The sequence below is a fragment of the Felis catus genome, chromosome B4 (genome assembly GCF_018350175.1).
Source record: "Felis catus isolate Fca126 chromosome B4, F.catus_Fca126_mat1.0, whole genome shotgun sequence".
Lineage (NCBI taxonomy): Eukaryota > Metazoa > Chordata > Mammalia > Carnivora > Felidae > Felis > Felis catus.
The window spans coordinates 116,646,640-116,674,162 of NC_058374.1; the positions used below are offsets into that span (position 1 = coordinate 116,646,640).

At 39.3% G+C, this 27,523-nt stretch overlaps 1 protein-coding gene across 9 annotated transcripts in view; it reads right to left on the reverse strand.

Annotated features, from left to right (window-relative positions):
• LOC102901233 (uncharacterized protein C3orf20 homolog) overlaps positions 1–27,523 on the reverse strand; it is a 134,905-nt gene that overhangs the window by 74,294 nt on the left and 33,088 nt on the right. For all 9 annotated transcript variants that reach the window (XM_045062182.1, XM_045062176.1, XM_045062181.1 and 6 more), the window contains 3 exons: positions 26,676–26,775; positions 16,028–16,255; positions 14,534–14,683 (listed from right to left, as the gene is read on the reverse strand). In XM_045062182.1, coding sequence (XP_044918117.1) covers positions 14,534–14,683; positions 16,028–16,255; positions 26,676–26,775 — 478 coding nt within the window. The remainder of the gene's footprint in view (positions 1–14,533; positions 14,684–16,027; positions 16,256–26,675; positions 26,776–27,523) is intronic.

A 27,523-nucleotide genomic window follows, 5' to 3' on the forward strand; every position in this document is an offset into this window, starting at 1 on the left:
GGCCTACCCATGCACTACAGTAGGAGCTCTCTTCCCACAGGCTTGGCGTTTCCCTACACACTGGATCGGGGCAACAAGGGTCCCAGCCTACATCCCCTTTCATTCATCTTCCTGCTAGTATGGGCTGCTGAGCTTTCTCACCAAGACACCCCTTTGGTGGGATGACAGGTGCACAAAAGGAGGATTAATTTAAAAGACTGTTAATGGGGGCACCTGGGTGGCTCAGTCAGTTAAGTGTCGGACTTCAGCTCAAGTCATGATCTCATGATTCATAAGTTCAAGTCCCGCATCAGGCTCTCTGCTGTCAGTGCAGAGCCTGCTTAGGATCCTCTGTTCCCCTCTCTCTCTGCCTCTCCCCCACTCTCTCCCAAAAATAAATAAACTTTGAAAAAAAAAAGATTGTTAATGATAAAATAATGAAATCCCTTTGAAGACAGCTTTTTGTTTTGTTTTGTTTTTGCCTTTTCTCTTTCAGAGGCTTCAGTTCTGTATCCTCTTCCAAGGAATGGTTTCTGGTGCCCAGGATGAAATTGAACAGGGGCAGGATTCAGCCATGAGGCTTAGTGTTTTGGGCTTCTGTGAAGTTCCCAAAATATCATCAGCAGATGGTGTTGTATTCTTTTGCTTAGTTACTGTTAGCAAAGAAGACAGGAAGAGGATGAGGAAGCAACCACTCCAGAGCTGCAAGTGGAGGGAAATCACCTCCTGTTTTATGAATATAATTCTCATCTTAGACATTTAATTTTATGTAACAAATAATTGAAGTTGGGGGGGGGACCTAGGTGGCTCAGTTGGTTAAGCATCTGACTTTTGATTTTGGCTCAGGTCATGATCTCATGGTTTGTGAATTCAAGTTCAAGACCCAAGTCCAGCTCCATGCTATGAGTGCCGAACTGCTTGGGACTCCCTCTCTCCTTCTCTCTCTCTCTTTCTCTTAAAAGAGATAACTAAATTTAAAAAATAATCAAGGGGGCAATTTCCCAGTGTACGCCTAACTCTTGAGCAATATTAACGTTTGATCAGGGCACTAAATATTCTGGCTTCTACCCAGAATGTAAAGATTTGGGATGTATTGTCATTTCAATTTTAACTTTGTTGATTTATAATCCTGTAAAATTACCTGTAAATTAGTCCTAAAGGAGATCTCAAAAATCATTTGGCCCAATTTTTGTATCAACCACTATTATATTTTATGTATAGCTTTTTATTTTATTTATTTTTAAATGTTTATTTATTTTTGAGAGAGAGATAGAGACAGAGCGTGAGCAGGGAGGGGCAGAGAGAGAGACACACACAGAATCCGAAGCAGGTTCCAGGCTCTGAGCTGTCAGCACAGAGCCCAACGTGGGGCTCAGACGAACAGTGAGATCATGACCTGAACCGAAGTTGGATGCTTAATCAACTGAGCCACCCAGGCGTCCCTTTATAGCTTTTATTTTAAATTTAATATTATTTAAGTGACAAGGGGAATTTTTTAAATATTTCATAAAATTTTTGCAAACAGTAAACACCACATTTAGGTCCAGTTTTGTTGTAGGTAAAAGGGAAATAATGACATATACTTTAATGATGCAATATAGGACAGCAAATTATATACTAATATTTTGAGTTCTTTCTTTTATATATAACAGCTTTATCAAAATATAATTCACATCATACTAGTCACTATTTAAAATGTACAGTTCAGGGGCACCTGGGTGGTTTATGACTCTTGGTTTTGGCTCAGATCATGATCTCACAGTTCATGGGAGCCTGCTTGGGATTCTCACTCTCCCTCTCTCTGCTCCTCCCCACTCCCCTGCTCACTCTCTCTCTCTCTCTTTCAAAAATAAATAAACAAACTTAAATTAAAAAAAATTTAAATGTACAATCCAATGATTTCTAGTATATTTGCAGAATTGCACAGCTATCACCTCAGCCAATTTTACAACATTTCCATCCCCCTCAAAAAAACCCATATGCCCATCCATTAGCAGTAACTCCCCATTCTTTCCTCCCCTAGTTCCCCTGGCAACCACTAATCTACTTTCTGTCTCTATAGATTTGCCTATTCTGGACATTTCATACAAATGGAATCATACAATATGCGGTCTTTGAGACTGATTTCTTTCATTTAGCATAATGTTTTCAAGGTTCATTCATGCTGTAGAATGTATCAGTACTTCATTCCTTTTTATGGCTGAATAATATTCCATTGTACAGATGTACCACATTTTGTTTATCCATTCATCAATTGAAGGACATTGGAGTTGTTTCTACTTTTGGCTATTATGAATAATGCATTCAAGTTGTTTTATGGATAGACTACATTTTATTTATTAGTTATCAGTTATTTGTCAGTTGAGCTCTCTTTTTGAAAATGTGTTAAGGGTGTTGCAATGGAATTATCATAGGGGCTCACAAATGGGGACTCTAATTTTAGCTCAGACTTCAGGACAAGAAATGCTTTTTTTTCACTAGGAATTTAAAATGCCTGTCACAAAAAGTAAAAGAGAAAACTAAGCAAACATGTGTATGGATGTGTGTGTGGATGTATTTGTAGAATAGACAAATGCTCTTTTCTGTGGATACACTGACAGAAGGGATTTGAGATTCAGAGGAAGAGAAAATTTTAATTTCCATGCAATACAATTTTAATTTTACTTGGCAAAAAATTTTTTTCATGGTCATGAATTGCTTTTATACACAAATAACAATATACTCTCACTCCTACCTCATAGTGAGCTTTCTCATTGGGAAGCTGTAAATAGTAAATTCTCTGGTTAGAGCTGCAGAAAGCTTCAACAACCTTTAGCCAGAGCCAGTATTTGCAGTTTGTTGGAGGAAAGTGAAGTTTCACACAGGAGTCAATTAATAAGGATTTAACATTAATAAATAGTACTTAAGCAAAGACTTTGACTCAGTTATAAGAACACTGATGCAAAAAACAGGCATTTCAGGAGAACCTAATACTCTAGAGTCTGGTGCAATAGGGTCCAGCCTGCAGTGAACTCAGCCCTAGTCCTGCCAGTTAGATGTTTTCACCTTCTTAGTTATGTAAAACCAAACACTGATCTCACATGCCTCTGAACATTCTTTGCATTCTTTTTATATCCATATATTATAGGGGTTTATTTGGAGTTTATCACCATAGACTATAAGCTTACACCTTCTCAACCAATTCTATTTTATCTCCACACTGTCCCAAGTGTTATTATATATTGATACCTAAATGAGGTTGACCCTATCAGACTAAGGGTCGTATTCAGATGCCAATACTAGGAAAAACTAGTTCCCATAAGGGAATTATGTCTTAAAGGGGGTTATTTTTGTCTGGGTGAGTTATATATTATATCACCTAATAGGGTGATTTGTGAGAGACAAAATTAGACAAGATATACTTCTGGAAGGGGAAGGGGATCAGAATCCAGAGTTGTTACAATATATTACCTAGAATATCTAGTTTCAGTAAAAAATTATAAGACATGCAAAGAAACAGGGAAATGTGACACATAGGAAGAAAATCAGGAAATAGAAGCTATCTTTAACGGGTGCAGATGTTGGACCAGACAAAACCTTTAAAGCAGCTAATATGAATATGCTAAAAAACCCCACAAAACTAAAGGAGGGTGCGCCTGGGTGGTTAAATCGGTTCAGCGTCCAACTTCAGCTCAGGTTATGATCTCACTGTTTGTGGGTTTGAGCCCTGCATTGGGCTCCATGATGACAGTGCGGAGCCTGCTTTGGATTCTCTCTCTTTCCCTCAATCTCTGCCGCTGTCCCACTCACTCTCTTCCTCTCTTTCAATGTAAATAAATTAATTTAAAAAAATAAAGGGAACGGTGTTTCGATTAAAGAAAAATACAATTATAATGAGCCATCAGGTAGGGAATATCAACAAAAAGAAATTTTATTTAAAAAAATTTTTTTTCATGTTTATTTATGAGACAGAGAGAGACAGAGCATGAATGGGGGAGGGTCAGAGAGAGAGGGAGACACAGAATCTGAAGCAGGCTCCAGGCTCTGAGCTGTCAGCACAGAGCCCGACATGGGGCTCGAAACCAAGGACTGTGAAATCATGACCTGAGCCGAAGTCGGACGTTTAACTGACTGAGCCACCCAGGCGCCCCATGGAATTTTAAAAATCTAAGTGGATATTCTGGAATTTAAAAATATAATAATGGAAATGAAAACTTCACTAGACTGGCTCAAAAGCCTCTCTGAGTTGGCATAAAAATCAGTGAACTTGAAGATAACTCAGTAGGGATTATCCAGTCTGCAGAACAGAAAGGAAAAAGAGTGAAGAGAAACAGAATTTCAGAGTCCCATGGGATCCCATTAAAAACATCAACATACATTAAACAGGAGTACCAGGAAGAGAAAAGTGGGCAGAAAACAAATATTTAAATAAATAATGGCCTAAACTTCCCAAGTTTTTTGGAAAACATTAATGTCTACATCCAAGAAGCTCAGTATTTCAAAGCTCAAGGAGATCCACACCTACACACATTACAGTCAAACTGTTAAAAGCCAATGACAAACAAAATCTTGAAAGCAGCAAGAGAGCAGTTAGAGAAAGAATAAAATGCAAATGGACCTGACGCTTAGTAAGCACTCACTAAATATTAGGTAGTTATGATTTAAATCTTCAAACTTAGAGGAGAATCAACCAGTATCCTTGTGTAAGAGCATATATAAGAATGAAAAGGCTGATCCAACTTTAGGGAAACATGGGTTCTAAGTTGTTTTTTCAATAACGAGCATAATGTTATTATGTTAGCCATGGTCTAGGTCAGAAAGAGGTGAACTTCAACCTACAAGCCAAATTCGGCCTGCTGCTTGTTTTTGTAAATAAAATGTTACTGGAACAGAGCATGCCCACATGTTTACGTGTTGGGTATGGCTGCTTTCATGTTACAATGGCAGAGTTGGGTAGTTGCCACAGAGACTGTATAGCCTGAACAACCTAAAATATTGACTATCTGGCCCTTTATGGAAAAACTTTTGCCAGTCCCTGGGTCTAGGTACTTCTCCCTCCCTCCCTCCAATGAATATCACCACATCTTTAGAAATTCTGCTGCTGCCATGCCCCTTCCTACTGGATCAGACCCTTAGAGATTGCTGATCCAAATCAAGTTCTATCTGCTCCACTGTTGGTTGCCTACCCAGCATCCATTCTCTATCCCTTCCTTCCTTTCAAACAAATTTCTGTTTATTCATCTCTTCACCCTTCACTGAGCCTACCCCCATTTACAGAGGTAGATGTTGAGTATCTAAGCCCATAGTTGCATGGCATTCCTTTGACAGGTGTTTTTAATTCAGGGGTAGGCCTGTTGGTCTGAAGAGACTCAAAGGAAGGACATATACTTGATCCATGAAAAAAAGAGTTTTAAAATTTTTCCTGCTAGACATAAAAAGGAGCACATAGCCAGTGTCACTGGTAGCCACCAGGGGAACCACCTCAGAAGAAAGGATGCCAAGGATAGCTGAGTAGAAAGATGAAAAGAATCTGGATCTTACATGACATCACTAAGTCACAAATTATACTGCATCTAGAGCCCATCTTCTCTACAATTAGAAATGGAACTTTCTGTTATTTGCTATAGTAAAGCATTATACATATATATTGAATATATATAACTGCTACAAATTTTTTTATTATATTTTTTATGGCTGTCTGTCTTAGAATCCCAGCTGATCTAGCCTCCCCCCACCACCTATTCCCAATAGCCTGACACAAATATTTCCTGGAGTCTTGTTAATTCACTGTTCAATCATTCAACAAACATTTTATTAAGCACTCAGTATGTACTAGGAACATACTAAGTATTTGGGGATAAAGCAGTGAACAAGATATAAGTGGTGTCTCCCATCATGGAGCTCACATTCTAGTTACACAGACACAGTAAATGAACATTCAATTTCATATTATAATTAGTGCCAATAAGCAATAAAGTCATCACTAGAATAACAAAAAGGATAAGCCTTCTTAAAATAAATGGTCAGAAGTGGCATCTTTTGGAAAACAGTCTGGAAGTTCCTTAAAAATTTTTAAATCGAGTTACTGTATAACCACACAAAAACTTGTTTGTGAATGTTTGCAGTAGCATTATTCATAGTAGCCCCCAAATGGAAACAACACAAATATTCACCAACTCAGGAATGGAGAAATGAAAGGTGGTATATCCATATAATGGAATATTATGTGGCCATAAAAAGAAATGAAGTACTGAAACATGCTATAACATGGATGAAACTTGAAAGCCTAATGCTAAGTGAAAAAAGCCAGTCACAAAATACCACAGATTATAGGATTGCATTTATGTGAAATGTTCAGAATAGACAAACGTGTAGAGGCAGAAGGTAGATTAGTGGCTGCTTAGGGTTAGAGGTGAGAGTGTTGAATGGTGAGTGAATGCTAATTGTACAAGGTTTCTTTTCGAGGTAACAAAAATGTACTTAAAATTTTTTTTTTAACGTTTATTCATTTTTTTTAACGTTTATTCATTTTTGAGAGACAGAGAGAGACAGAGTGCAAGAAGGGGTGGGGTAGGGAGGGCAGAGAGAGAGGGAGACACAGAATCCAAAGCAGGCTCCAGGCTCTGAGCCATCAGCACAGAACCCGATGTGGGGCTCAAACGCACGAACTGCGAGATCATGAACTGAGCTACTCAGGCACCGCAAGATGACAAAAATGTTCTAACATTAGATTATGGTGATGGTGGCAAAACTCTGTAGATATACCGAAAACCATTTAATTGTACACTTTAAATGGGCAAATTTTATGGAATGTAATTTTTTCTCAATAAAGCTATCTAAAACAAAAAGAAAAAAATAAAGATCTCTCCTAGCAGGTGATATTTAAACTGAGACCTTAAAGATAAGAAACCTGTTGTGCAAAGAGTTGGGACAAGAGCTTTCAGTCACAGGGAACAAAGGCTATGAAGGCCATGAAGAGAGACAGAAGTTTACTAAACAAGGGAGTAAGTGATAGGAGATAGGTTGGAAAGGAGCCAGAGCAGGGAAGGTTTTCTGAAACTTTCAAAGTCACCAAGTTCCATTTTGATACATACTCTTATTAGGCAGTATAATCTACATGGCAGTCCACATGAAATATTTAACAGTGAAACCCATGGATAAGGCCACAAATGGAGAGCTGTTAATTCCAAATGCCATATAGCTGCAAAACACCTTATTAAGAAGAAAAGAAGTATTAAGTGTTAAAAGGGAAAAGTATTTAAAGCAATAATTAGCCTATAACTGGGGAATTCCATTAAATTACTTTCACCATTGTCATAAATATCAATTTCTAGGAGATATTCACATTCCAGGGAGCACAAGAAGAATTCCCATCTCCAAATAGTTCAGAAAGTAGGGATCCTATAGAATACCAGGCAGGAAAAGAAATCACTAAAGCAATACAAATACAGATTTCATAGTGTCTAAACTTTGTGTGCAGTTGTGCAGTGTCATACTTGAGATCTGAAATAAAAGGACATGACCAATCCAGTCTGGACCAACACAGAATGTAGAAAGGAATCAGAGGATGACACAGAATTCTAAGTGAAAATGTAAGAATATCTGGACCAAAAGCAGGAGAAAGAAGACACCCAAGCCTTGCAAATTTTCATGAACACTCTTGAGAGGAGGGATTGGTGGTTAACAGACTAATACTGTTAAGTGATCATCTTATGTACTTATAATTCTCAAATTCTATTATACATTATTGTTCAAAATAGAACAGGGGGTGAAGAGAGGCAGAGAGACAGAGAGAAGTCATAATTTAGATTCAGTGTTGCCCTTGTGATCATCTGCAACAATGGCTGCAATATTTTTGCAACTTCTTCCAAGGAAAGTAGAAGTTCTATTTTTCCACCCCTTGAATGCAGGGTTGTTCACATGACTTGCTTTGATCAAATGAGTCATTAGCAAACATGATACTAGAGAAGGCTTGAAAAGTGTGTATGCCTGGGATTTGTCTTTACTCTTGCTGCTTTTAGAACCCAGCCACCCAGTCAAGAAGCCTGAGCTTAGTCTGCTAGATACGGAAACACATAGCCCAGTTTCTCTGTTGCTCCAGCCTATTGCCAGATACATCTAACCCCAAAGCCCATGCTCATTGCCACGATTATGACTATGATTATTACTACTCTTATTATTGCTCATATATTGTGTGGTCAGATCTAGACCTCTGTCTCTGCATTAAGGGTTGGAAAGGTGAAAATTACACATTGGGATTAGAGTGTGCAAACTGGCTCCAATGTTTTTCTCTACCATGCAGACTTGGAAAAGGTTTCCATTTTCTATGAGCCTCAATTTGTCTCAGCTAGGAATTACATTTAATCAAGAGGGTTCCTGGGAAAATTAAATAACATGAAAAAAGTGCCCTCTCAACACAAAGTGACACCCATTAGCAGTAATAAGGCTGAGATGTTTCAATTGAGCTCACCAGAAACAGTTTCCAAAGAATCTAACTTTAACAATCCCTGGAAAAATGAAGTGAAAATACGCTTGTTCTTCATGAAAGCAATTGTTAGTTTTCTGCTCTGTGATGTCACAGAATAAAATGTTCAATTAAAATGCTATAGAATTATGCAGTGTTTCTTAATCTTTCTTTCGAAACTGTTGAGTTACTAGGGTTGGGAGGGGGAAAGACTTGTTGAAAGTATGTGCTTTCTCAACCTTTGAAATGCTTCCAGATTCTGTCATCATCTTTTCATCTCAACATCAAAGTTGGGAAAGTCTCTTCCACAGGGAGGGCAGGTGCTCACATGCTGCTCACCAAGGCACTTTGCTACCCCATAAATCTGTCTCTCTCTACCTGCATCTTGAGAATCAAGCATTAGTTTTTTATTTCTTTTAGATTTTTACCTACTTGTACTCTTTTGCTAGTAAACTTCTGACACATTCAACAGGTGATTTGGCTTACAAAAACAGCCAGGGAAGGGGCTTCACCAGAAGCATGGTCAGCACATATGAAATGCTTAACATGGCAGAAACACACAAAAGCATATTTCTGAAAGAGCTTAAAAAACGGACGAGGGGGTTCTTACTTTCTACATGACCTAACTTTCAATTCGCATTTTCTTGAAATCAAGAGAAGTCAAAATACAAAGGATGGGAAAATATGTGATCAGGACTCATTCAAAAAATTCAAATTCAGCAAATTGGGAGGGTGAGTTTATTCACATAGTGCCTTAGTTCACTGAAAGGCTGCCTTAGGAATAAACTACAATGTAAATCTCTTCCTAAAACTCCAAAGGCCAGAAAATGTTTTTCTAAGGCACGTCTTATGCTTTTCTTTTATTTGCTACATTTATATACTTAAGGTACCTTTGGTGCAAATTTTCCATTTGTGGTGCTTTAAATATTAGAGTCACCAACTAAATTGAAATTAAGTACATGGGAGAGGAGCAGGCAGAGGTATGGGGGTAAGTAATATCCCAAAGAAGGGTAAATATAGAGGAACAGTAATTATTGTGTCTGCCGGATTGTTCCCCCCAAATTCATATTCACCTTGAACCTCAGAACGTCACTTTATTTGGAAATAGGGCATTTGAAGATTTCGAGGTGGATTTAGAATGGATCCTAAATCCAATGGTTAGTGTCCTTATAAGAAGAGAAGAGGTCATAGAGAAAAAGGCAATATGAAGATGGAGGCAGAGATTGGAGTGACGTGTCTACAAGCCAAGGAACACCAAGGATTGCCAGCAACCACCAGAAGCTAGCAAAGCAGCATAGTATGGATTCTCCCTCGGAGCTTTCAGAAGGAATCAACACTGCCAATACCCTGATTTCTAATTTCTGGGCTCCTGAACTCCAAAGAATAAATTTTTGGTATTCTAACTCACCCAGTTTATGGCAATTTGTAATGGCAGCCACAGGCAGCTAACAATAAATTAACACATGGTGTAGGTGGTCTTGAAGAGACCTGCAGCATCTGTTACCTGCAGTTAGTTGGCTGTGGACATTTTGACATTGTCACCTGATTCCTTTAGCCCACCTTTGACCTCACCCTGATCCTTGTTAACACTTAGTGCTATACCTCACCCTCCTTTTCCTGAGCTTCTGAAATATGAGATGGAGAGGGATTGGAGTTGGGGAAGGTTGCAGGATATGGTGGAAATCAGGAGAAGATTTGGGTCAGGTACTGGTTAGGCTCAGGAATACCACTGGGATAAGAATTTGAGGTCAAGATCCTCGTGAGCAGTTTCCAAGGACAAAGAGAAACCCCAGAATTATAGAGAACAGGACAGGTCTTCCTGGTCAGTCCTTATTCTTGGGCAGTGTTATATTTCTACACTTAACCATCTCTGACTTTACAAAGAAACATTTAGCTGAGGCATGTTTCCTAAAGCATTATAGAGCCATAACACTTTAAAACACCAACTTTCATGATCCCTATGATGGCATCTCTCAGTGTTGTTCCTGCCTGTTTACTGTCACAGGTGCACACATTCTCAGCCTTGGTATTCTCAAAACTCCCCACTCCGGGGGCGCCTGGGTGGCGCAGTCGGTTAAGCGTCCGACTTCAGCCAGGTCACGATCTCGCTGTCCGGGAGTTCGAGCCCCGCGTCGGGCTCTGGGCTGATGGCTCAGAGCCTGGAGCCTGCTTCCGATTCTGTGTCTCCCTCTCTCTCTGCCCCTCCCCCGTTCATGCTCTGTCTCTCTCTGTCCCAAAAATAAATAAACGTTGAAAAAAAAATTAAAAAAAAACAAAAAAAACCTCCCCACTCCGTACATCCTCTGTCCCCACTTCCTGCTGCTCAGTATCTCTGTCTTAGAACTTTTCAGATCTTTACCTATCTACCTATTTCCATATCTGTCCATCCATCCATCCATCCATCTACTCATCTGTCTTTCTTTAAAAAAATATTTTGATGTATGACTGACATACCAAAAGTTATACATATTTAATACATATAATTTAATGATTTGGGAGATAAGTATACATCCATGAAACCATCACCATATTCTATGCCATAAACATATCCATCACATTCAAAAGTTATCTATATCTGCCTTAGCCTACCTGTCTTAGAACACACTGAAAACTGACATGGTAATTTGTCTTATTTAGGTCTCACAACCACACAATAGGGTAGTTACAATGTATATATAAATTCTAAAATAATATTTACATTTTTATTATTATAAAATCAATAATACCTATATATTTCTTGCTAAATGACTATAAATACTATGTATAGATTGCTAGTTTTTTTACAGTACTATATATAATATATATGTATACACACAAATGCATACACACACACACACACACACACACACACACATAAATTCCAAGTATTTACATTGTTCCTGTACTTGTCATCCTTAATGGGAATGCAGTGTAATGTAGTGGGAGAAATTCACACTGCTCTCTTCCCAGTCTTTCCTTTTTACCCATGGCCTTCTCCCACTCACCTAAATCTTGAACAGCACCTGTGGCTTCAGGAAAGTGTTGTGAGAATAACAGTGTCAAACTCTTGACTTTTGAGATTGAAAAGCTGAGATCTAGACACATGGCAATAGGGATATGGGAGAATATGTAATCTGTCAGGAGCAGATTTTCCTACCGCAAAGGAGTAGGGGGTGGAAAGGAGTATCAGAGGCTAAGTAAGGAAGTTCAGTGAAAGAAACCTCTAGAGAAAAAGCTCTGTGCCATCCTCCGAAGGCCAGTTGCAGGGTGGGTGTGGGGTGGGTGGGGTGGAGCCCTCAGTAGAGTAGTAAATCCCATATGAATTTAAGGGATTTGAAAGCCTGGGCAGGTGGTGAGCCTTGGGACTGACCTCAGGCCCAACATAACTCAAGAGTAAGAGAATAGATGCATGAGACTTCTACACAGATGGGAGTGGAACAGCCTTGATTTCCCCATGTTCAGGGTAAGACAAAGCCAGACAAATGTTTCTTGTGTGCTCATAAAGATGTGGGAGTAGCTGAGAAAAAGCCTGGCCTTGGAAGACCTTGCAACTGGAGCCAGAGGGATGCACCCATGAGCTTCAGAGACCAATCACACAGACCATTTAGAATGAAGATGCCTGAGAACCAAACGACACTTCCCCAGCCACTAATGCTTTCTCATTTTATCAGCTCCTTGGAATGGAAATGAACTCTTGGGGAAAGGATACCAGGGCTCTAAGTTTCTGCCACCCGCTGGTAGAAACTATCTAGAAATTAAATTGAGTGTTGAAAAAATAAGTTGTATTTCCTGCTCATCTGAACATGTGGACTGAAATTTGTATCCATGATAATGGAACCTTGTAGCTCACTCTACTATTCCTCAACCAGTAGATTTTTGGGTTGGCTTCTCTACTCACAGGAAGTGAGATTCCATCAAGGTAGTGCTCTCCCTTGCCTTGGTTAGAACAAACTCAGCTTTGTCTTATCAACAGGTTGATATTTTGGTGATATTTTCGGGGAGCCAGCATTCCAGAGATCACCATTTAGTTTCGATTTGTTTAGCACACTCACAGCTGAGGGTCTTAGCTCTGGCTTTTCCCTCTGCTTACAACACTTTTCCTGTCCACAGCACGGTTTGCCCTGCACTGCCATATGTTTCTGCTCACATGGTCCCTTATCAAAGAGACTTTCTTTGGTCATCCAATATAGAATAGCAATTCCCCATTCCCACCACTCTTCAGTTCCCCTTACCCTGCTTTATTCATTTATTTTTAAAACCTCTTTCATCACTTGATATGGTATATATTTGTTTGTTTACTCTGTCTCCCTTCACTAAAATGGAAGCTGCTTAAGGACTTTGTTTTGTTCTCTTCTATATCCCCTGTGACTAAACAGTGTTCATGCTAGTAGGTCCTCTGCAAATATTTGTTGAATCAACGAATATTTTCTACAGATACCTTTTTGTTTCAATGTTCTGCATTCATTTCCCTTTCTAAATATTGCTCTTCAGTTTCCCTGTAACAAATCTCCTGACAAACAGGAACTTTATATTCCTCTTTATTCTAATCTGACATGATAGATGCTCAATAAATACTTACTAAAGGAACAAAAAGAAGGAGAAATGCATAGATGAATGAATAAGACATGTGGTAGCAATGGTGTGGCTGATTGACAGCAGTGTGAGGTAGCAAAATAACCTCATGCCCTCTTCTTTGATCCCTCTCTCATCTCCTCCCCTACTCCCAGGATGGCTTATCCAGATTGTTAGCTAAGTGCTTGAATATGCAAAAATTAGTTGGATGGGGCATATAGCTATAAAGAACTGAATTTCTCTTTCATAAGAAAATGAAAAGATTTGGAGGGTGGGGAATGAAAAGGGACAAGGGGCTTTTAAAATAGAAGGGATAAGAATAAAAGAGGATCCTGGAGAGGAAAATGAAAAAGTGGACATGAAGCACTTTTAAAACATGTTTGTACATTTTACACTTCATTTGAGATGTTTGATGCAGCATGCAGTAAGTTTTCTGTGACCCAAACCACCAACAAATGTGGCCATCCTCACAGAGGGGTTTTTATGTTTGAAAATCAAAAAAAGGAGCAAATTTCCCAATTGTCTCAAATAAAAGAGAGCCAAAATAAACCCACAGTTACAAGGCAGAGTGGAGAACAAGATTCAAAGGAGGCAGGGAGTCAAAGTCAGAGGAGACCGTGAGATTATAACCCCTGAGAATTTTGCAGCAATCTTGAGAAGGATGTGAGACTTTTTCTTTTTTTTAAATTTTGTTTTAACGTTTATTTATTTTTGAGAGAGAGAGAGAGAGAGAGAGAGAGAACGAGAGGGGGAGGTGCAGAGAGACACACACACAGAATCCAAAGCAGGCTCCAGTCTCTGAGCTGTCAGCACAGAGCCTGATGTGGGGTTTGAACCCATGAACCGTGAGATCATGACCTGAGCCGAAGTCGGGAGCTTAACCCACTGAGCCACCCAGCCCCCGATGTGAGACTTTGTAAGGGTATGGGATGGTGGTACTGCCAGTGCAACCAGTTCTTAAGGGGGCAGAGAGGCCCAGCTGACCCCTGGCCCACCTAAATAACAGTCTTCCTGTTTCAGTTCCCAGCCTTTGTATTCTTGGGGCCTTGCCTTCGTATAGGCCCCTCTGCTCCTGAGAGACAGCATTATCATGTGGATGGTGCAAATGGATTCTTTGAGGCCTATGGTCTTCTGGCCTGTTGAAATTTGCAAGTCTCAACCTGGAGCAGCCATGAACACATGCATATGTTTCATTTTCCTTACCTAGTTTCCAAATTAGATTGACCATTTAAAAAATTTTTTTTTCAACGTTTATTTATTTTTGGGACAGAGAGAGACAGAGCATGAACGGGGGAGGGGCAGAGAGAGAGGGAGACACAGAATTGGAAACAGGCTCCAGGCTCTGAGCCATCAGCCCAGAACCCAACGTGGGACTGGAACTCACGGACCTCGAGATCGTGACCTGGCTGAAGTCGGACGCTCAACCGACTGTGCCACCCAGGTGCCCCTAGATTGACCATTTAAACAATTACTTTCCTGTCCTTGCCTCTGTTGGGATGTAGCTCTTTCTCCACCCATTAACTTACCCACAAGTTCTAATTTGTCTGGAATCTCACATACCTTTTAGGAAAAGAAATGCTACCACATCCAAAAGGTGTAAAGGTTCCCAGGATAACTTGATTTGGCAGGTCACTGAATATGTTGGTGTACATGCCACCCCAAGGGAGAGCAGAATAGCTTTGGCAGACAGCGAGGCGGCCAGAAGGATAGGTAAAATACAGGTTAAGGAACTGATACTGATAAAAACCAACAAAAATGGTAATAATTATTCTTATATGGAATGATGTTAACTCCTATTTAATTAGAAAAAAAATTATTTTAATGTTTATTTATTTTTGACAGAGAGAGAGAGACAGACAGTGGGAGGGACAGAGAGAGGAAGACACAGAGTCTGAAACAGGCTCCAGGCTCTGAGCTGTCAGCACAGAGCCTGACACAGGGCCTGAACTCACGGACAGTGAGATCATGACCTGAGCCGAAGTCGGACGCTCAACCGACTGAGCCACCCAGGTGCCCCATATTTAATTTTTTTTCTAATCAACTATTTACAGATGAGCCGACAGAAGTCCAGAGGGGGTGACTCGCCTTCCCATGGTCACTGAGTACAATAATGGTGGTGCCAGGCCATGCCGGGTTCCCTGACTCCCACTTGCATATTCTTCCCATACGTTCACATTACTTGCACCCTCATTTTTATTTACTTACTATTTATTTATTTATTTATTTGTTAGCTTCAGGTGTAGAAGGTAATAATTCAACACTTACATACAACATCCAGTGCTCATCACAAGTGCCCTCCTTAATACCCATCACCCATTTAACCCATACTCCCTGCCCACCTCCCCTCTGTAAACATCAGTTTTTTACATGCTCATTTTAGCCCCAAACTCTTTGAAACCAGTCTTGTGGATAATAGCAAGGAAGTCTGGTCAGATTGGTTCTATTAATGGAAGAGTCACTGGAAAACAAAGTTGCCCATTGCTACCCAGTATGGCCTGACACCATGCAGCAGGAGGACTGTGTCTCCCTGCCAACATCTGTGGACAGATGAGAGCAAAGGAGGGCTGAGGGATAATTATGGATATGTGAACAAGTTCACAAAACCTAGCTGCACCAACCTCTTGAGGTCTTTTTCATTTTGGATTTGCAGGAATTTATCACAAAATCTCTTTTCTCTCTAAGCTAGATCCTCTTGATGCCCAATGCCCATGTGGTTCTCTCTACTAACCAGGAAAATGAAGGAGAACTCATTTTCTCAGAACCATGTGAGCTGTTGTAGCCTAACAGCTACAACCAGAGGTTCCCTTAAATAGAAGTAAGTCTTGCAAACTAGAGAACTTGCCCCAACCTCTTTCTTGCATTGACTTCTCTTGTCTCCAGCAGGAGGGCAAGTGGACCCTTGAGAGCAAAAGATTGAGGCAAGGCATCAGACTTCCTGTTCCAATACTCATGCGATTTTCTGCTGAAACAGAAATGCCCTACCTCTCGAGACATCCTTTCTATCATGCCCAGCCCCTTCCATCCTCCTTTCCTCTTGGGATTTCAAAAGGATATTAGGTCAAAGAGGAACCGTCTACCAGGGCATAATGGAACTTTTTCATCTCTGGGTCAGCCTCTTTGACTGTTGGCATCTTAGGCTTCCTCTTCAGCAGCTCCAGCCAGAAACATTGGGAAACTTTGGGACTGTTGTCTACCTTCACCACGCCTTTAGGATCATTATAGTGGCGCAGGATAAGACATTTGTTGAATCCTTCTTTTTTAAGCTTTGCTTCTTCTGCTTTTCTGTTCAAAGAAAAAAAATCCAGAAGTAGTTAATTTCCTGATCTTATCAAGGGCTAGAGGCTGGGCAATGGCTGTTCTGGCCTCTGTGACCTCACCTTTACTGCCAGTCTAAGAGGCTTCCTTAGATCTGGACAGCTGGATTTTGAAATCTTTAGCCAAGTGTTTATTGAGTGCCTATCATTTGTAAACAGTTTTTGAGGACCTGATGTGTGTGAAGCACTGGACCAGAAGCTGCAGAAAATGCAGGACTAGTAAGGAGTCCTCTCTCCCCACAGGAGCAACATGATTCAGCGTAGACCTTGGACGAGAACTGAGGTGAAACCTGGTGCTAACACTTGGGACTGTAAAAAAGTATGCAAAATACTAAACTCTGAGTCTTAGTTATTTTTCATCTGTAAAATGGGGGTAACAATGCCTCACAGAAATATAGGGAATCTCTGGTTAATTAATACGCACAGACCTCTAGGCATGGACCCCAGTATTTAGCATGCCTTCTAAATATACTAGTTGTTTTTGTTACAAGTTAGTGACACATACATACATACATGTTCATTAATAATAAGGTGGTAGAGGGGAAGAGTAGGTGAATATGAAACTACATATGTTCTGCATTTCAGACAGAGACCTTGAAATTAAGGTAGGCCCCTTGGAACAGTCATTTAACTATTCACAGATATTCACTAGGTATCTTCCACAGGCAAAATTCATACGTTCTTATGAGATAGGTGCTATTTATCCCCATTCTAAAAAGTCCCTGAATTTTGCAGCTGCATGGTAAAGCCAGGATGCAACGTCATGTATATCAGCTCCAAATTCTCTACTTTCTTCACTTCATGAGACTGTTCCCCATATTTGTAGTGTCAGGAGCTACAGGAGTTGTGGGCATACTATAAAATGTAGACCAACCAGTTAGAGTGGGAGAGATCCAAAGCATAAGAGACTCTTAAAAACTGAGAACAAACTGAGGATTGATGGGGGGTGGGAGGAAGGGGAGGGTAGGTGATGGGTATTGAAGAGGGTATCTTTTGGGATGAGCACTGGGTGTTATATGGATACCAATTTGACAATAAATTTCATATATTAAAAAAAATAAAAATAAACAAACAAAAAATGTAGACCGACCAGGCCAATGAAACAGAACTTCCTAGTTCTTGCCCAGCTTCCTGACCACAACCCACATGCACACACAGCTATGCACACACATATACACTCATGTGCACATACATACACATACATATGCACATATACTCGTGCACTCAAGCATGCCAGATTAGAGCTGTTGGCAACATGTCATTGGAAGAAGCCTCCAGAATCAGGCTGGAAGAGCAGAGACATTCTTGGCCCTCTAGGAGACCAACACCACCTGTTTAACATCCACATGGACTGGATGGCTTGCCTTTACTCCATGGTCCCAGCTACTAAAAGTGGGCTGCAGGGCTTCTGGGTTTAAGACATAATGTGGGGATGGAATTGGGCAGATCTATAACCAACACTTGAAAATAATCAGAAGTGTCAGGACTCTAATTAGGGGAAATGGTAGCTACCTTCTCAGAGAAGAGTTAGGCATTTGGGCATTTCTAACATGGGTATAGAGTGGAATGCAAAACAAGCAAACAAACAAGCTTCAGCAACAGGGTAAAAAAAATATTTAAGGCCGCCCTCAGCAAGTCCCTTCAGATTCAGAATATATACAAACAGGAATCCTCAATGTTTCACATTCTAAGGTGCACTTGAAAAGTGCTAAAGTTGAGCTGGCATACCTCAATAAGGGTCTTGGAATGTTTAGAAGAATTGGTCTGTGTGCATGTGTGTGTGTGTGTGTGTGTGTGTGTGTATGTATGTATGTATGCACATGTGACATTTATTGGTTGAGTGTGGGTTTTGGGGTGTAAGAGCTATGCTGAAAGAAAAAATTTTAAATGATTAAAACTCAGAAATTGGACAGGGTGCCTGGCTGGATAAATCAATAGAGCACCTGACTCTTGATCTTGGGGTCATGAGTTGGAGCCTCATGTTATGTGTAGAGTTTACTTAAAAAATAAGTAATCAGACAAAACTGGAGGTATCACAATTCCAGATTACAAGTTTTATTACAAAGCAGTAGTAATTAAAACAGTCTGGTACTGGCATAAAAAATAGACACATAGATCAATTGAATAGGATAGAAAGCCCAGAAATAAACCCACAATTATATGGTCAGTTAATCTCTGATGAAGAAGGAATGGATATAAAATGGGAAAAAGTCTCTTCAACAAATGGTGTTGGGAAAACTGGACAGCCATATGCAAAAGAATGAAACTGGATCATTTTCTTATACCATACAGAAAAATAAACTCAAACTGGATGAAAGACCTAAATGTGAGACCTGAAACCATAAAAATCCTTGAAGAAAGCACAGACAGTAATCTCTTTGACATCAACTGTAGCAACATTTTTCTAGTGTCTCCTGAGGCAAGAGAAATAAAAGCAAAAATAAACTATTGGGACTATATCAGAATAAAAAGCTTCTGCACAGCAAAGGAAACAATCAACAAAACTAAAAGACAACCCATGGAATGACAGAAGATATTTGCACATGACATATCTGATGAAGGGTTAGTATCCAAAATATATAAAGGACTGATATAACTCAATGTCCCCAAAACAAACAATCCAATTAAAAAATGGACAGAGGACCTGAAGAGATATTTTTCCAAAGAAGACATACAGGTGGCTAACAGACACAGAAAAGATCTCAACATCACTCCTGATCAGGAAAATGTAAATCAAAATTATAATGAGGTACCATTTCACACCTTTCAGAATGGCTAAAATCAAAAACACAAGACATAACAAGTGTTGGCAAGGATGTGTAGAAAAAGGAACCCTTGTGCACAGTTGGTGGGAATCCAAACTGGTACAGTCACTGTGGAAAACAGCATGGAGGTTCCTCAAAAAATTAAAAATAATGCTGCCCTATGATCCAGTAATTTTACTACTGGGTATTCATCTCCAAAATACAAAAACGCTAATTCAAAGAAATACATGTAACCCTATGCAGTATTATCTACAATAGCCAAATTATGGAAGTGACCCTAGTGTTTATTGATAGATGAATGGATAAAGAAGTTGTGATATATACACACTGGAATATTATTCAGCCATAAAAAGAATGAAATTTGTTTGGCAACAACATGGATGGTGCTAGAGAGTATAAAGCTAATTGAAATAAATCAGTCAGAGAAAGACAATACTATATAATATCACTTACATGTGGAATTTAAGAAACACAACCAACCACCAAAGGAAAAAAAAGGGAGATAAAGACAAACCAAGAAGCAGACTCTTAACTATAGAGAACAAACTGATGGTTACCAGAGGGGAAGGGGGTGACAGGATATGGGAAATAGGGGATGGGGGGATAAGAGTACACTTACACGATTTTGAAAAAAAAGTAATTGGAAAATAATATAGCTGATTAATGAAAGGAGGGAGAGGTATATAGCTACACTGCTGTTGGCTTCAGGGGTATTGGGGGTGGGAGTCCCTAGCAATTAGCAAGGTTCACTGGCCCCTCTAAGAGAAACAGGAGCAGGCACTTCTCAGTAAGTTCTGTGGGGAAGGAACCACAGCCAGGAGGGTGGGCAAGGGCCAGATCTGCCCCTCAAAAATGGAAATGCCTGATTAAAACAACTGGTTTCTTTTGACATTTGTTTCTTCTTTTGCTTTCCTCCTCCTCCTGCCACTCCTTCTTCTCTTTTTCACATTCTCATGAAAATGTATCCCATTGTCAAAAATGAGGTGAGTAGGCAGAATTTTTGAGCAATGTGACAAAAAAAGGAGCCCTTATAAATTGCACTCTTCCCCACACCAAAACACACACACGCCACTCCATTTATAAGCATCAAACGCTGGCAGGAATTCAGCCTAAGAGCACACATTTATAGACCAATTGGAAACCTGAGTCTAATTACCATTTACCAAGCCCACATCTGGGCTCTTTCATTCAACGCCTAGACATGATTCTATTTTTCTGTGAGTCTCTACAAATGGACCTTTTGGATTATTCTTAAGAAAGGTAAGTATGCCTCTAAAGTGTAAATACCTATAATCTTTGGGAGAAGAAAAGGCATGCTCCCCCTTCTTATTTGCAAGGCCAAAAATCAAGATACAACAGAGCTCTAGTGCAAAAAACTCCAATGCAAAATCTCCTACCTTATCTGAATGTTACATTATTCAAATACTCAGAGTCGGCAACTATAATTCAGGGAAGTTCCCCATAACTCTTCTTCTTTTGCTAACCCCTTTAAAAGTCCCTAGACAAAGAGTCTTGATTATTGTGTAAAGACCAATCAGTCTCTCTGCCAAAAAAAAAAAAGGCTGCCCTTCACTGCCTTTTCTCCAGGAATTGGCAATGGCAGTAGTTTTGTTCTCCTCTTGCCTGAGAACCAGAAGTTGACCTCTGGATTCTCCAGCAGGTGATAATTAACACCAAATTGATTAGTTCAACAAAGGAGCCCTAATACTTGCATAAAAGGTTTCTTCAAAGTTTTGGATGGCTGGTCATTCTCAGGAAAAGTCATTTTGGGCTTACAAAAGAGTTCTTCTCTAAGTCAGAAGTTACCCAATTATCCTAGCCCTCTGGTATCTGGACCACTGTAAGAGAGGCTGGAATAGAAAGGGAACTGCATTTCAAATCATCTCAAATCAAATTTGCCTAAGAATCTAAGCTAAATTCAATATGGTGGGGACATTCACTGAATGTCAGAACTGAAGGATGCTTGGGCAATATCTAATTCCATTTTACAGATGAAGGAGCCAAAGTACAGAAAAGGGAATTGATACTTGCTAAATAATAGTTACTGTTTATTAAGCATTCATATATTCTACAGATTGTGCTAAGTTATTGAACTGGGTTATTTCATTTAATGCTTTCAATAACCCTATGAGGTAAATTCTAGTAGAACCTCCATTTTATATGAGGAAGATAAGGTTTTGAGAAGCAAAGTAAGTGCCCCAAATACTATGGTTGGCAAATGGGAGCATAAGACTTCTGTGAACTTCAAAGCTTGAAGTTCTGCCCCTTTACAGACATAGCCTCTTGTAACACAGGTCACACAGCTAAGAAATGGCAGGGTCTGAGTTAGGAGTGAGTCTGGATTCCCAGTTTAATGCTTTTGTACCACCATACTCTAATAGTACATATGAATAAAGTCAGAAGACTAGAACTCTATCAGCTACAGCCCAAAGATCTGATTCTCTGATTCAGGCCCAGACAAAAGGTCTAGGTAAACCCAGTGTGGAGGATGTGCTTTGCTGTAAGGAGTGTTTTGGGTTCTGGTCTGGGATGGGAGGGTTCACTACATTTGTCAGACCAGACTTCCTGTGCCAAGAAAAGAGAGTCTATTTCAAGTGTGCACCTGCCAACAGAGTTAGAGAAGATTCTTTCTTCTCTCATTTCCCTGAGTCTGACTTGATATAATGTTCTGTGTTGAGCAAATGTGGTAGAAATTTGGTAGGGTACAAAGGCCAATAGTTATGATTTGCCAAAAATTGCATTTCATCCAACAAGCATTTTTTTTCAATCTACTTACTAATCACTCACCCTGGGAACCAAGGGATGTTAAGATTTGGCTGATTTTCTTGTAGAAATGTTTTGTAATGCACATAATGTAAAGTTACATGTGTTCTTTTTGAAGCTTGGATTCTGTATATGATAAATCCCTTGGGAACAAATTTTCATTGTTAAAAACCCACTCCCTTGAGATAGTTTATTACTATGGGTAATGTGTAACAGCATCAGACTCATCCCTGGTGCTGTGTGCCAGTTAAATTCACCTCCTCCATTGACTCTGCCAAGCCATCTCTTCTTCAGTCTAAACTGACTTGTCTCAAGAAACCACTTCTGACAGTACTGGGTTATTATTAAAAAATGCTTTTAGCTTGCTTAGTGCTTTAGTGTCTACAAAGTACATTTATATACATACATATATAGTCACAACAACCTGCCGTAAGCAGAAGACCTGTTATTATCCCTAAATGACTAAAGAAGCAGAAGTTCAGGGAGTTCAAGTGACTTACACAAGATCCCACACCCATTGACTAATGAACCTAGATGTTTTGACTCCAGTTTTTTTTTCTTTCAATTTTTGCTTTAGTCTTTATTTTTTAGAGCAGTTTTAGGTTCACAGCAAAATTGAGTGGAAAATACAGAGAGTTCTCATATACTCCCTACAAGTTTTTTTTTTCTTTCATTAAAATTTGCTGCCTGGTCCACATCACTTGAGGACTTATTTAAACTTGAAAAATTAATTGTAAGCTCACCTGGAAGAAGGAATTGGTAAAATTGGTTAAGATGTTTTTGATGTAGAAAGAGTAATCATGGCACAAAAACAGTCACTGAGATCAACAGAACAGAATAGAGAACCCAGAAATGGACCCACAAACATATGGCCAACTAATCTTTGACAAAGCAGGAAAGAATATCCAATGGAATAAAGACAGTCTCTTCAGCAAGTGGTGTTGGGAAAACTGGACAGCGACATGCAGAAAAATGAACCTGGACCACTTTCTTACACACAAAAATAAACTCAAAATGGATGAAAGACCTCAATGCAAGACAGGAAGCCATCAAAATCCTTGAGGAGAAAGCAGGCAAAAACCTCTTTGACCTTGGGCACAGCAAATTCTTACTTAACATGTCTCTGGAGGCAAGGGAAACAAAAGCAAAACTGAACTATTGGGACCTCATCAAAATAAAGAGCTTCTGCACAGAGAAGGAAACAATCAGCAAAACTAAAAGGCAACCGATGGAATGGGAGAAGATATTTGCAAACGACATCTCAGATAAAGGGTTAGTATCCAAAATCTATAAAGAACTTATCCAACTCAACACCCAAAAAACAAATAATCCAGTGAAGAAATGGGCAAAAGACATGAATAGACACTTCTCCAAAGAAGACATCCAGATGGCCAACTGACACAGGAAAAAATGCTCAACATCTCTTATCACCAGGGAAATACAAATCAAAACCACAATGAGATATCACCTCACACCTGTCAGAATGGCTAACATTAACAACTCAGGCAATGACAGATGTTGGTGAGGATGTGGAGAAAGAGGATCTCTTTTGCATTGCTGGTGGGAATGCAAACTGGTGCAGCCACTCTGGAAAACAGTATGGAGGTTCCTCAAAAAATTAAAAATAGAACTACCCTATGACCCAGGAATTGCATTACTAGGTATTTATCCAAGGATACAGGTATGCTGTTTTGAAGGGGCACATGCACCCCAATGTTTATAGCAGTGCTATCAACAATAGCCAAAGTATGGAAAGAGCCCAAATATCCATCGATGATGAATGGATAAAGAAAATGTGGTATATATATATATATATATATATATATATATATATATATACACATACATACACAATGAAGTATTACTCGGCAATCAAAAAGAATGAAATCTTGCCATTTGCAACTATGTGGATGGAACTGGAGGGTATTATGCTAAATGAAATTAGTCAGTCAGAGAAAGACAAATATCATATGACTTCACTCATATGAGGACTTTAAGAGACAAAACAGATGAACATAAGGGAAGGGAAGCAAAAATAATATAAAAACAGGGTGGGGGGGACAAAACATAAGAGACTCTTAAATATGGAGAACAAACAGAGGGTTACTTACTGGAGGGGTTGTGGGAGGGGGGGATGGACTAAATGGGTAAGTAGCATTAAGGAATCTACTCCTGAAATCATTGTTGCACTATATGCTAACTAACTTGGATGTAAATTAAAAAAAATAAATAAAAATACAAATTAAAAAAAAAAAAGAAAGAGTAACCAGAGGAGGTTTGCTGTACCAGTAATTAAGATACAAATATCTAATATTTACCGAACGCCTAGTTGTACTAGGAAGCTTTACAACTGCCCTAAAAGGTAGCTACTATGATTACCTTCATTTTACAGATGAAGAAAATAAGGCAAAGTGAATTAGTGACTTTCCCAAGGTCACATGCATGGATGGAGCTGGGATTTTAGACCAATCAATTTGACTTTAAGCCCTCTTTCTTAACACCATACTTGTTTCTCTCATATTATATAAATCTGAATAATTAAAATAGCTGAAAACTCAGGTAGATCAATGAAATAGAACAGACAGCTCAGAAGAAGACTCTAATATATATAAGACTGAAGATTAATTTAAGCTGAGAACTCAAATCTGTGGATAACACAGACTGTATTCAATACCTGGCTCCAGAGTGATGATAGAGTGCTGTGGTTAGATGCACAGGCTTTGGTATCAAACAAATCTAAGAGTAAATAGCAGCTCATTCACTCCCTAGCTTTCTGACCTTGGCATAAAAGCAGTGACTTACTCATGGAGGCATGTAAATTGCTTCGTGTGGTGTGTTACACAAAAGAAGCACTCAATAAACATTACCTATTTTTATTAGCACTCAGTAAACACTAGCTGTCATTATTATTGGCATGGGAGAATTAAAGCTAGAATCTTCATACCATACACAATTTCCAGTAAGTGGAGAAAAAAGAAGTTAAAAATAGACTAGGTCTATCTAAGTTTAGCATGAGGAAAATTTTTCTAGTTATAAAAACAAGGGGAAAAATCTTAAAACAAAATATTGATACTTGTACAATAATAAAAGTTAATTTAAATACTATGCCTAGGTGTTTTAAAACAGTTGTAATATGACGTAAAATTAGATACTAAATTTACCAATATACTGAATTTACTAATTTAAATTTAAAAATTCCTGGAGATTCAACCAATAACGAGTAATTTCTAGTGAAACTAAGTTTAAAATTTTAAATACAATAATAATTGCAATTTTTAAAACAATTCACTAGAAATTACTCTATGCTGATTAAATCACCAGGAATTTTCAGCACAAGATCTAACAATTTAACATGACCACTGTGGCCTGAGCTCTGGGCTTGTTCTGCCTTTCCTAATCCTTAAAGGGGTTTAAAGAGAAAGACACCATTAAAGAGAATGAGTCAGATGATTGCAGGTCCTTCTTTCCCAGTCATTGCACAAGCTGCTCAATTCTCATCCAGAGCAGGAAAGAGGCAGTATTTCTTTTCTTAATGTTTATTTACTTTTGAGAGAGAGAGAGAGAGAGAGAGAGAGAGAGAGAGAGAGAGAGAGACAGCATGAGCAGGGAGGGGCAGAGAAAGAGATACAGAATCTGAAAGAGACCCCAGGCTCTCAGCTGTCAGCACAGAGCCTGATGTGGGGCTTGAACTCATGAACCATGAGATCATGACCTGAGCCAAAGTCGGACACTTACCACTGAGCCACCCAGGAGCCCCAGAGGCAGTATTTTAGAAAAATCTAATAAAGAATTTGACATTACATTATAAAATCTCTCTTAATTTAGATTTATCAATAGTATTAAAATTTATTTGTTTCTGATCTAAACATTTCTCATTTTGCAATTTACCTTTTTGATGTAATTTTATTTTATTTTTTAAAGTTTATTATTATTTTTTAGTAATCTCTACACCCAACATAGGGCTCGAACTCATGACCTTGAGATCAAGAGTCACATACTCTTCCAACTGAGCCAGCCAGGTGCCTCTGTGTGTATGTAATTTTAAATAAATGTTTTAAATACTAAGTATGTATCCCATTTAAAACATAACCCACAAAGCAATAGTAGTTATTTTCTCACCGAAGTCCAGGTGGGAACCTGGAGTGAAAGTAAAGCATGGTTGAAAGTGGGTGCACTTTGGAGTCAGATAGACCTGGGGTCACCCCTGGCTCTGCCTTTTTCTAGCTGTATGACTCTAAACAAATTGCCACATTTTGTGGCACTATTAGTGTTCTCACCTGTAAAATGGAGATGATAATCCTCTCTCTCTCTCTCTCTCAGTTGTTCTAAGTAGTATAGATAATAAATGTAAAGCATCAGCTCCACTGTCTAGCCAGAGTAGAAATTTTGTCAATGCTTGCTGTGGTTACTATCACCTCCTAATTGTTTGATTCTTACCACCTCCTAATTGTTGATAGTTAACTTGCTGAGATGTTTAGTTTCCCATTTGAGGTACGCAGGGACTAGTTTTATATTTCCTTGGAACAGTGCTTTCCCTATGGCTGGCGCTTCTTTCCCCGACTTCTTTTCTTCTCTCCCTCCTCTCCACTGTTTTCACACAGGATCCTGTGCTGGTCACCTGACAAGGCTGATTGACAGGTAAGTCGTGTAGCACAGACTGACTTATTTCCGTGAGTTACCAGGAAAAGAAGGGTTGTGTGTGCATGTATGTACATACTTTTTTCACATTACAAACACGACAAGCAAAGCAATAGAGTGACTTGCCCAGGGTCCCACAGGCTCTGCATCTCTTTTTGCCTATCTACGCATCACACGCCTCATAAAAGTATATGATTCTAAAGATTTCAGAGGGCTCCCTACATTTGAATTATGGCTTCTTGTAGTCTCTTCACAGCAGTATTGAGGACTGTCTTCCATTTCAGAATTTCCAATTTTGAGTGAGGATGTTGAAAGATCCAACCTTAAAACAACAACAACAACACACATAGTAACTCAAAATGGCTATTTAAAAATTTATCTCAAAAAAAAAAAATTTATCTCCACGTCAGTACTCACTAGATAAATCCTGCTCAGCTCTCAGTCTCCCCAAGCCTACTTGAAAAAGGAACCCAAATCCATTCATATTAAAGTGTAAGCAATTAGCTTAAGAATTACCTCTTCTCAGGAGATTTTAACTAAAATGGGATCAAAGCTTTAACCCCAAGGAATTAAATCCCTATGATGACATCTGAAGAAGTAGAGGCCTTTTAAAAATCCCTACATACCCTTAGACCTACTACAGATCAGATTCTTCAGCATTCCCCAGTCCCGGGACAGAATCCCATCTCTCAAGAGAGAATATTTTATTGGTAGTCAGTAGACGTGGGTTCTGTTCCTGAGTCTTCTCCGTGGACTCTGAAGGAAAAGAAGCACTTTCTTTCTAGGCAAGGAGCATGTGACTCTAGGGGCAGTGACCATCTCCTTATCTTCACTGTGTGAAGCAAGCCTAACCATAGAAATCTGCCAAGCAGGGATGGATAGAGAAGAATCCCTGCAAGTGTTGAGTCATACATCCTGCCTTGGACCTTTGCTCCTGCGGTTCTTCCTTTAATCTTGTGAGTTACCCCCAATACACGAGCACAGGATTCTCCTGTTGCTGAAGCTAGTGTGAGTTGGGTTCTTGTCACCTACAGCTTAAAGATTCCTGACTAACATAATCAATCACATTC